General features: G+C 26.6%; 1 protein-coding gene across 2 annotated transcripts in view; it reads left to right on the top strand.

Moving 5' to 3' along the window:
* LOC122504052 (thioredoxin reductase 1, mitochondrial) overlaps positions 1-12688 on the top strand; it is a 32627-nt gene that overhangs the window by 852 nt on the left and 19087 nt on the right. Inside the window, exons 1-2 of one of the 2 annotated variants that reach the window (XM_043614933.1) lie at positions 102-260; positions 1786-2009. In XM_043614933.1, coding sequence (XP_043470868.1) covers positions 134-260; positions 1786-2009 — 351 coding nt within the window. In that variant the 5' untranslated portion in view covers positions 102-133. Of the gene's footprint in view, positions 1-101; positions 261-1785; positions 2010-12688 lie in introns of those variants that run through there. The other variant, XM_043614934.1, reaches the window with a different exon arrangement.

Here is a 12688-nt window from a genome sequence, read left to right as displayed (position 1 = left end):
AAAATATGATAATAATGTAAAAGAGATAAAATAAACTATTTTTCTATAAATAACAGCTTTGAAATTATATTCACTGATATAATTCGCAGAGTGACGTCAGAATTTTTATATTGAGTTCGCGCCACATGCCACAATGGCGACATTAACAATCATCCCGAAGTTTATGTCATTTCGGAGAAAACCGGCTAATTTATTAGAAATATCATTAAGCAGAAATAAATATTCCCCTTTTGGAAAAGTTCTAGTGGCTTATTTATGCAGTGAGTGAGCTTTATCTGATTTTATGTAAACTTTTTTTTAAATTCCGATCTATTACGTAAAAAAAATGATTTTCAAAATACTTTCCCCGCTTGTCAATATCTACCTGTGTTGTTATTAATTTTCCACAATATAATTAGATAATTTTTCTGTATTTTTGTTTTTAAATTTGTTTTCGAATAGTTATGAAATAAAATCTATATTTCATAATAATGATAATAATTAATTTTACTTTTGCGAATTATAACCTATAAATACAAAATAAGCACTGTTTGTGAATAATAATAATAATAATAATAATAATAATAATAATATATTAAATAAATAGAAAATTTAGTTTTGATTTTGATTAAAAGTTCAAAAAATTGTTTTTTCTTAACGGAAAAGAGTATTTTAAAATGGAATTAATAGTTTAAAGAATGTATTTTTTGTTTACGTTTGAAAAAAATGTGAATTAAGATAAGTGAAGTAATAATTATAGTAACTTGCGTAATATAATTTTAATTATACTAAAATTGTCTTATATATCGTTTAAAAATAAATACAATCATCTTCTTAGAATTGTATTTTGAAAATTGTTATCTTTCCAGGCCTTGGATATTATGACTTTTTCGACTATTTTCAAAAAGTTGGACTTTTTTCGACTTACTTTCAAAAATTGTGATTTTTTCGCCTTTTTCCCAAAAATTACAACAAAATAACACAATTTTAGTATAAAATGCTACTAATAACTATAGACAAATCTTTCAAAAATTATTTTTGAATAATTTTTCTAATTAAACTTTTAAAATATACTATTAAAAAGATTTTGAATAATTGAAATTTTGTAAAATTTAATTGAAAATAATTGTTTTTTTCAAGTACATATTTTATTACAATTTTTAAAAATCCACTTTTTAAAAATTTTTATTGCAAATTTTGCGAAAATAATTGAATTCTCAAAAATTTTTATGCCAAATCTTCAAGTACAAATTAAAATAATTGGAAATTATCTTCTAAAAAGTTATGGTAAAATATTTTTGAAAAAAGTAATTCTTAGAATATTTTCATTCTAATTTTTTTAAATTAAATTATTTTCAATATTAAATTTTCAATTACATGTTTCCGAAAATTCAAATATATCTAGGTATATTTTTAACTTTTCGGAGAAATCATATTGAAAATTTTTTATTAAAATTCTTCAAAAAGTGAATTAGTTCTTTTTAAATTATACAAAAATTTTTTTTAAGAAATGCATTTATTTTCGAAAAAATAAATTGGAATATTTTTAAGAAACTGGGGACAGATGCAATAACGGACGAGGTGCTCAGACTGATCCGAGCAAAAACTAGTGAACATTAAGGAAAATAATATTGAGAATTTTGTGCGTTATGTAATTTCTTCTCCTCTTTCGAGAAAACTTCTGCTTTGGTTTTGAATTTTATTTTACTTTAATTTTACGAATGTACATTAAAATTTCGGGGATTTTTTAAATAAATAAATTTTATTTTTATTCTAGTTTAACTGAGTGATAAATTTATTTTTCAGCGGAACACAAATATATGTACGATCTGGTGGTTCTGGGAGGAGGTTCAGGAGGTTTAGCTGCTGCAAAAGAGGCTGTTGAACTTGGTGCAAAGGTTGCAGTTCTCGACTATGTGACCCCAACTCCTTTGGGTACAAAATGGGGTCTAGGTGGTACTTGCGTTAACGTTGGTTGCATTCCAAAAAAGCTTATGCATCAAGCCGCTCTTCTCGGTGAAGCTATTCACGTAAATATAATTCAAAGAGAAAAAATTACAATTTTTAATTTCCATTAGAAATTCTCTTATACTTTTCTTCCAATTTTTTGTTTCGTATCCATTCTCGAATTTAACGTTTAATAAATAACATTTATATGACACTAGCGCTTCGTCGACCGCTTAGAGGTCGACTTCTTTGCTTTCTTCTTTCTTTCTATTCAAATTTTTCCTTTTATTTAATTTTAAATTGTTTATTGTGACTCATTTAAAATTACCTAAATTTTTATTTAATTTCTTTAAAGTTAAGTTAATTAAAATAAAAATTGTCACTTCATAATGATATTGAAAAGAGCGACTGTAGCTCCATCTTCTAGCTATGTGTAAGTTTTTAAGGTACTATATTTCTTTAGATTTGGAAATGTGAGTGTGCCCTTCTATGTTTCATTTTCATTGCTATAACTGCGAGAGTACATTTGATTATTTTCGATTTAAATTCGAGAGTTCGGTTTTGACCGTTCCCAAGTACAGTTCTCAAGCACTAATTTAAGTGAGGATTCACCTCACAATGTCTATAGTTCTCTAATTTTGACTTATTTGTAATTTTAAAATGTCTAACTTCAAGTATTCGGAGGAAATGATTCTAAACAGACTTTTTTTTAACTTAAACTCATATTTGCAATAGTATAAACATTTAATTCACATTTTTACCTCCCAACACGTGTTCATCAACCGCCATAGATTTATATAGTTTACCGAATCGCGTTTGACGCCATTTTTTTTTCACATTAACCAATTTCATGGAAACTTTTAATTCTTAACTCTTATTCTTCTAAGTGTTTGTTCTGACAGTTGGCAAAGCCTAAAGTCATTTAATAGCGAATTCGGTTATCTGCTCCGAGAGCGATCTTGCTCGGTGTAGGAGTATAGTTTACTCTGCTCTCAAAAAGCTGTGCTCTACTCTGAGGCAATCTATGACGTCATGAACACTGGCAAAGTTCGACTGTTTTTGGAGCAGGAGCACAACATGAACTGCTATGGTGTAAAGCATACACTGCTCGTTTGGCGCGAAGTTTAAATTTAATTAAACTTATATAATATAATATTATATTTATTATATTATATATATTATTATACATTATATTATGCAATATATTTTCTTCTTAAATGTAAAATTATTTTACTTAAAATTAAATATTTTATGATGTATACATAAATAATATTTTTAAAAGCAAAAAATTTGATATTTTTATTAGAATTTTAAAATCTTATTCGGTCAATGTTTTGATATAGCAGAATTGTTAATCACAAAATTATCGAATAATATTTCTGATATAAATTTTGTTTACATTATTTGACATTTTGAACTACTAACAACAACAATAATAAAATAAGTGAAAAGGTTATTTCTTTGAGACCAAATAATTACTTTATAATGAGTATTTTTATTTAAATATTAAAAATATTGAAAATTATTTACTGTTTTTATTAAATATTAAAATATTGAATGTTAGTCTTTCTCTAAATACAAAATTCATTATAAAAAACATAATTCGTCTTCACTACTATCGCTAGAGGTGTCAATTAAATCTGTTAGAAGTGAAATTTTTAAATTTGCCGCTTCTCTTGACATTTTTTTAAACTGCGCTAACAAAATTGTGGGAGCAAATTTTGTTGCACCTTTCGATCCTTGAGAGTGCACACTTCTTAATTCGAACACAAATAACGATCTGCGCCGGAGCAGTGCTGCCAAAACGAATACTCGAAACGATCTGCGCCGGAGCAGTGCTGCTAAAGCGAATACTCCAAACGATCTGCACTAGAGCACATTTGTCAAACCGAACATGCTACTCCTGCTCTGGAGCACTCCGAGAGTGCTCCGGTGCAGATAACCGAATTCGCTATAAGAAGAAGAAGAAGATTTAAATTCGAGATTTCTCACTCATGCCTTTTTTCTAAAGAGAGAAAAGAAAGAATAAAAGGAAAAATTCTGTGTTTTTCTGTGTGCGAGATAAAGTCTCGCTATTCTGAAATGTTATTTATGTGAATGTGTCAATTTTTTTTATTTTTATTTTAATTAGTCAGTAAAAAAGGAGAAAATATTGAATATTAAGCTGAACGAAAGTTATAGCTTTTTTCACAAAATTCAAAAAAATCAAAAAAATGCAAATTTTTTAAATTTTTGTCAAATTGATGTGACACTTTTTGTAGCTACTTTTTAATGTAAATACAACTAATTTTTACTATAAAAATGAAATATAAAAAATAATTAATCCGAATTTTTAAGTTAAAATCATATTTTTGATTTTCGACAAAATTTTTAATTAATTTTTTTTGTTGAATATTGTTTAATTTTTTATTAAGTTGGTAGTGATATCGATTGATGTTTTTAAATTTTTAATTACATTCATTACATTTATTTTATTAAAAAGTTTAGAGTCATGAATTTGATGTCGATTACAAATTTTCTAAAATCAATTAACGTGAGAGTTTGCAACCAATTTCTATATTGATATTTTCAGGTTTTAAGTTTGAAAATTTCATAGTATGTATTATCATATTTAACGTAGAAAATAAAATATTTATGTTCAATATAAAGGGTATACAGTAAAAGTATCAATAATACTGAAATTTGACTTCAGCGGGCACTGGGACACAGAAAGTTCTTAAGATTTATGAATTGGGATTTATGAATCAAAATTTTCTTTTTTTGAATTCAAGAAATGTTTTAGAAATGACTTTGAAAATAAATAACAAATTCCTATTTATGAATTAAAATTGTTCTTCTTGAATTTTAGAAATGTTTGGGGTATGGTGTTGCTTTCCAAAATTCTATCCGGGCATTACGCAAAAACGGGTAAAATGTAAAATCCCATGTGGAAATTTTTAATAGGGATATGGAAAAATTATACCATACGGTTTTACATAGGAATCAATATGGTTTCCTTTATAAAAGTAGATCCCATGTAGATTTCCCATGTGGGAATCAAAAACGTGTTATAATTTCTACTAATACATTTAACAGAGTGTCTATTAATCGGAAAGGTATCCCGAGAAATAGCCGGAAATTTAATTCGACTAGAAAAATCGGGAATTTTCTTATCTAATTAAAAAAAGTTTTATTATATTAATTCATTTTTAAAAAATTGTTTTTGCTTTAATTTCTATTGATGTAATATTTTTATTTGTCAAAATTTAAGACCTACTTTCAGATTACAATATAGGTCTTATTTTTGATTTTAGTAGTCGTAACGTGGGGCCTACTTGCGATACAATTAGTTCGAATTAGACTCTTATATAACTCCAAAAGCTGGAGGAAAATTAGTATTAATTGAGCTCCCGCGGGCAATAACTCGATCTGCGCTTGAACTGAAAAATCCAAGCCAGTCAAGCCGTCAAAAAATGAAAAAAAATAAAAGTCGGAATTTTTAATTTTAAAACATACTACCGTATAGAGCATAAAAATGCGCAACTTTTTTGTCTTTGAAATTTTTTTGTAGGACTTTTATTTTTAATAATAATGGAAAAAACTGAATTTTTTTTATTCTTCAATTTCAATGAATTTCAAAACATAAATCGACTTTTCTCAAACAAATCTGCATAAAATTAATTAAAAATTGATATACTTACGTATCAGGGTCTACTGAAGACGATAAAATGATTAAAACATTTTAAAAAATTAATTGTAAAATTATTTGTTAATGTAAATAAAGACCTGTCGGTAAATACGTTTTCTCAACTTTGAAGAGAAAAAGTATGCGGTGAACTTTCGAGTTGACAAAACTTCCAGTGAGACATTTGTTTATTAACATGTCAAGAAGTTTTTTGGAAATTTTTATTTAAATCGAATGAAAAATAAACAAGATACATAATGTTTAAAAAAATATGCGTCGCGCGGCGTTTTGACATTTTGACGCGAAAGCTATACGATAGGAGGAAATTATTGGTAACTATTGCTATTTTCTGTTGATTTATTTAAAAAATAATTTTATGCATGTATTGTATTTAAAATAAAACCAATTCTATACATTTATATATGATAGGCAGCTTTTTACGTTTTTTGAATCTTATTTCCAACTTTTAACTCAATCCAAGGTTAAGATTGTTTTGATGCACTATATACTGTGCATTAATTTAAACATAGCAGGTCCTTGTATTTTTTTGAAGAAAATACAGTTTACTTTATTCCTGTCGTTAAGTTTTTTTAATAATCCATGTGTTTTAAAATTGAAAATTAATTGTAAATTAATAAAAAAAATTTAAATAATGTCAGAAGTAGAGTGTGTGCAAGATGCTTTAAGAAAACGACCAAAAAAGTAAAACAATCAGATTAAGAATACACTGAGAAAACAATTTATTTAATTCAATCAAATTTCTTTTAAATCAAACTTAAAATATTTTTGCTTTACAGTCAAATAAATGTAAGTTTATTTCAAACATATTTTTTGGTTCATTTATAAAAATAATATATTTAATTTATGGTTGATTTTAAATTATTTATAATCAACTTTTAAGTTTAAATCAAACATAAAATTTTTAAACGTAGGTATTTTTTGTTTAAACCAAAACAAAAAATATATTTGAATTAAACATAATTATTCAAACAAATATTATTTTTGAATCAAAGCAGTAGATATTTTCTATATATTAGGATTAAGCTTACAAACTAATTTAAATTAAACAAAATCAATTAAAATTATTTTTTTACTTGAATCGAGTATGTTTTCTCTGCGTAACACTTTTATTTATTATTTAATGTTTTAATCTGGTTTGAAAAACCAAACAGTATTAACAAATTTTTAAGAACAAAAGAATTTAAGTTATGTATATATTTTAAAAAGTCAGATATATTAATAATAAAATTATTTTTTAAATAAATCAACAGAAAATAGCAATAGTTACCAATAATTTCCTCCTATCGTATAGCTTTCGCGTCAAAATGTCAAAACGCCGCGCGACGCATATTTTTTTAAACATTATGTATCTTGTTTATTTTTCATTCGATTTAAATAAAAATTTCCAAAAAACTTCTTGACATGTTAATAAACAAATGTCTCACTGGAAGTTTTGTCAACTCGAAAGTTCACCGCATACTTTTTCTCTTCAAAGTTGAGAAAACGTATTTACCGACAGGTCTTTATTTACATTAACAAATAATTTTACAATTAATTTTTTAAAATGTTTTAATCATTTTATCGTCTTCAGTAGACCCTGATACGTAAGTATATCAATTTTTAATTAATTTTATGCAGATTTGTTTGAGAAAAGTCGATTTATGTTTTGAAATTCATTGAAATTGAAGAATAAAAAAAATTCAGTTTTTTCCATTATTATTAAAAATAAAAGTCCTACAAAAAAATTTCAAAGACAAAAAAGTTGCGCATTTTTATGCTCTATACGGTAGTATGTTTTAAAATTAAAAATTCCGACTTTTATTTTTTTTCATTTTTTGACGGCTTGACTGGCTTGGATTTTTCAGTTCAAGCGCAGATCGAGTTATTGCCCGCGGGAGCTCAATTATTAATGCATTAATTAAAATACTACGAACGCATAAAGTACTACAAATTGACAAATACTGTTCTGTAAATCTGAATTAGTTGAAAATAGTATTTGATAGAAAAAGTCATTTACTGATTCAAATGGTAATATTTTGATAATGAAATAGTTAATGGTAACTAATTATTAGTTTTTCCCAGTCAAATTAAATTCCCAATTGGTAGACACCTGTTCAAATATATTAGTAGAAACTAAAACCCGTCGAAGACGGGTACGACAGCTAGTATATATATATATATTAGTTTATTAACTATTTATGAAGTGAATTCAACAAATAGCTGTTCTCAAAGTGACAACATAAATTTCAATAAAATCCATACTCAAGTTCCTTTATTCCTTAACTTAAATCATCCAACAACTATCTACTACCCAAGAAGACTAGAGACAGGAGGTAAAACTTCGGTAGTGGGGGTATGGCAATGCTGAGTCGCTCAGCTGATGTATGGTCAGGCGTTTACTTTCAAAAAAAGTTTTCGCCGCAGTAGACCAGACGGACTTCTGCCCAATCTAACACACGTAAACACGGGAAAATATATTCTATACAAATACAATATGAAATATAAGTGTTTATATTTTCAAACATCTTTTAGTTATTAAAAAAACGTTTTAAAAACAAAAAATGTGTAAACTGTAGCATGAAGTGTATTAAAAGTTAAGAAAAAGTAATAGTCATAGTGTTGTGTAGATTTATCTTTCTTCTTGTTACAACTTTTCACACAGCACGTTTTCGGAATTTTTAACTATTTGAATAACACTTAATTTAATAATCACTCACATTATTTCTATATATCCGTTATGACACACATTGTCAATTGTGTCTCGATTGCACTGATTGCACTTTAAAGTTAACCTTAAATTAAAATCATATCATACACATATGTAAAACATGGTATACAAGAATTTGAATGTGTGAGTGATGTGCAGAAGCACCGCGCCGGCGACTTTTCGAAACGAAAAACGCCTGGTTAATGAAAGGCTTTTGACTCATCCCCACTACCGAAGTTTCACCTCCTGTCTCTAGCCTTCTTGCTACTACCAAATCATTCCAAATTATATAGAGTATATTAACTCTATCCTTTTTACATCAATGCTTTCGCCTGAAGATTTTTTTTGGTAACTATTTTTTTTTTTACTTTATTTTACTCTGGTTTGTTTATTTATTTGTCTCTGGAATAGAATTGAAAAACTACAAAAAGAGTTCTAACTCAAAAAAAAAAAAAGTTAAATAAATAAAATTTTTATCTTTTTTTGCCAACATTTTTTTTTATTAATGGGTTTTTCTTAATATTTTTTTTTACCAAAAACCTAAAACATAAAATTGAAATTTATGTAAAATAATAAGAAAGGGAAGGAAGTGTAAGGGGAAGGAGGAAATATTTGAATGAAGATAATAATGAAATAAACAAATAAAGGGACAGAAAGTGAAATTTACGTATTGTGTTATATTAGAGACACTTTTATTTACGAATTAAATAAACACTGTAATCGAGCTTTCCTCTATTCAATATTGTATACTGAGTTTTAAAATCAGGGTGTCTACTAACCGGGAATTCCGGGAAAACCGGGAAATAACCGGGAATTTTATTTGACCGGGAAAAACCGGGAATTAGCCGGGAATTTTATACCGAACCGGGAATTTTTTCACAAAAATTAAAAAAGTTTTATTATTTTAATTTGTTTTTAAAAAATCAATTTTTATTTCAATTTTTATAGATATTTATACTGTTCTCTAAATTTAAGTTAGTTAAAAATAATTAATTTGATGATAAAAAATCAGTTACCAATTCAAATATATTATGTAAATAAATTTTTAAAAAATTATGGAGTTAATAGAAATATTGTGAAATTCGACTGAAAATATGTAATTAAATTTGTTAAAGAAATTCATTAGAAACTTTTTAACAAATAGAATTTTCAAAGTATTTTAATTTAATAATTGATTAATAATTGAATATTATAAAGAGTTAAATTCTAATGTATTCATGTTTCTTACTGCGAAGATTAATAATTAAAATTTTTATTAGTTAATTTAAAAAAATATACATACTTAAAATTGTTTAATGAAATTGAACTTTCGCAAAATTTTTTTAAATCTAAAAAATAAAATTGTTGTAATTTTTCAATTCTATTGTTTCAAGATAATTGAATTTTTCTAAACAAATCATTGAAATTTTTTTACTTTTTTTGAAAAATAATTGAATTTTTTTAAAGAATTTTATTTAAATTTTTCGAAAATAATCAAGGGAAGTTAGTGACCATAATTATAATTTTATTTTTAAAATTTTAAGTCCCTCTTACAGTTTTAAATCAATTTTTTGCTTCTAAAAATTATACTATTCTATTATTATTTAATAATTATAATTATTGAACTTCTCTTAAATTTTTATCATTTTAAATTTCTGAATGTTCAAATAAATGATATTTATTTATTTCTTGAGCAAATTAAATGTTTATTAGATATTAAGTAAATAATTAATTATTGCTGCTTATTATTTTCAAAAAATTTAATAAAATTCTTCACAAAAATTAAATTATTTTCATAAATAATAGCATTCTTTGGAAGGATTCAATTATTTTTATAAATAGTAAAATTCTTTGCAGAAGTTCAACTATTATCAATGTAATTTTAATAAAATTGAAAAATCCAATTTTCAATTATAATTAGAAAGAGACAAGATTATTTTTAAAAACTTGAAAAAATCATTATTTTCAGAAAATTTAATGATTTATTTATGTTTAAAATCAAATTTAAATTTACATTTGATAAGAAACAAACCGGGAAAAAATTAGGATATATCCGGGAAAAACCGGGAAATAACCGGGAATTTTGTTAAACGAAAATAGTAGACACCCTGAAAATATATCGTCATGTCTGAATAATTCTTGTTCTTATGGGACTGGAATTTGAATTGCCATTACTGCAGGGGAAAAATAACTTGTGAATATTTTATTTAAATTTGTTTATTTTCGTTTTTTTTTATTTTAATTCTTTTTGTATTAAATTGAATTAACTATCTATTTAATTTAATAAACTACCTTATTAAAATTATTTATTTACTTCAACTTAAAACCTAACTACTTAAAACAAGAAATGTCTGGGTCAGACCCAAATAAATATGGTGGATCACCAAAGGTTAATTCGGGTAAACTCTCTGAAACTCAAACTTACAGCTCTCGAGGCAGAGGTTATTATAATAGGAATCGAAATTCAGACAATTCTAGAAGCATGGTCACTAAAAGATTCGATTATACAACAAACCAAAGGCCTTCCACTTCTGCGGACTCTCAAAAAACAAATAAAAACTCACCCACAGTTAATAAAAAAACAATTAAAAATACTCCTCTAGAATCAAAAAACCCCAATTCAAAAAATACTCCTTTAAAAAGAACTCATTCTACAGTTGCAGTTGATTCTCCCCATGTGTCACCTACATCAGGCGAGACTCAACTTATTAAAAAAAAAAGTTTAGCAGTAGAACAAGATCTGAACCACAATTTGTCTGATTCTTTTAATGATCTTTTGATTAATCCTGAATTACAAAAAGTTGCAACACCTGATCCTATCATTCCTCAAGATCAAGTTCCACCAAATCAATCTTCAACTGATATAGATGATTTGCAATCACAATCTGGAGTAAATAGAAATAAGGAAAACATTGAGAATTATGTAAAAAAAACCCTCTTTTCTTCTGGTCTTCTATTGAAGACTTTTCTGAATTTCTAAGATACTCAGATTCATCTTCTCCTCCATTTACCGTTCTCCTTGAATCTACACGGAGAAAAATAATTGGATAGATTATACTAAGTATTGGATAATGTATCTATTTTTGATAGACTCTGGAGCGCGATCCGATTAGTTGGATAGTGCGACCAATTTTATTGGATCCTTAAAAGTTTGATATTTTAACCAATTCCAATAGCTAGGAGAAACATTCTCTTGGTTGCTTTGTCCAATTCTCTAGTGCACATTTACTTTCGAGTTAGTTAGTTCATCTATTTTTCACTGGTAGAATATCTACCTTTTTATTTAATAATATTAATAATATTAAATATTGAGTATCTAAAAAGTATAAATATGAAAAACCGTTTCATAACTACTACGTTAATTTCAAGTAGGCAAAAAACTTACATTCTTCTTTTCAAACATAACTTATTTTTAAATAAAATTTAAAAAATAATGAGTCTCCTTCTAAAAGTTTCAACTAATAAACTGCAAATTAGTTTCAAAATCACATACATAAAAGATAAATAAAGTAGGGTTAGGATAAAACTTTTGTGGAATTTTCACTGTATTAAATATATATATATATACTACCCTTTAAATGAAGCAATCAAAACTTCGGCATTGACTGGAACAGCCATTTGAATAAAACTTTCAGTGTTTTCGTCCATTTATATAAAGCGAAAACAATTCACGAAAACGCAATGTCAAAGACGCCCTCACGACAAGAACCATGTGACATCCATTAGTTTTCTGTACACAGCGCTTGCGCGTCACGTGACTGACCCGGTATACTTGCGAATTGGATACTTTATCCAACACGTTGGATAAAATAACCAGTTATAATGATGGAGTATACAACTACAGATTAAAATTTTTAAATGTTGTAGTGACCATCCCAGTTAGCTGATCAAACATTTTTGATAGATAATGCAACTAATTTTATTTTATCCAATAAAAATTGTATACATTATCCAACCATTTTTCTCCGTGTACTATCCCAGGTAAAGATTTAGGAAAAATGGATCCATTTGCTGTTGCTGATCTTGTCAGTTCTGTTGTATCCGGTCAAAAGAGGATTTTTAGAAGTGGTTTAAATCAAGTAAAGGTACACTGCGATAAGTGGGAAGACGCTAATAAAATGGTGGATAGCTCGGAACTTAGAACTTCAGGATACAGAGCCTACATTCCAGAAAATTTAGTTTGTAGAAAGGGTTTTTGTAAAAATATCCCTACCTCTTACCCTGTGTCACAAATTGTAGCGAGTTTGGATGAGGAATCGAAAAGTCATTTAGCTGTGGTTAAGAGATGTTTTGAGAGAGACGGTACATTGTCTGATAGAGTGGAATTTGTCTTTTGTTCAATGAATATTCCTAGATATTTATTTTTGAATGGATATGCCCTAACTATAACACCTGTCATTCCAAGGCCTGCA

The sequence above is a fragment of the Leptopilina heterotoma genome, unplaced genomic scaffold (assembly GCF_015476425.1).
Source record: "Leptopilina heterotoma isolate Lh14 unplaced genomic scaffold, ASM1547642v1 Lhet_278, whole genome shotgun sequence".
Lineage (NCBI taxonomy): Eukaryota > Metazoa > Arthropoda > Insecta > Hymenoptera > Figitidae > Leptopilina > Leptopilina heterotoma.
The sequence above is the reverse complement of the archived record's forward strand: the minus strand, read 5'-3'. Positions and strand labels throughout refer to the sequence as shown.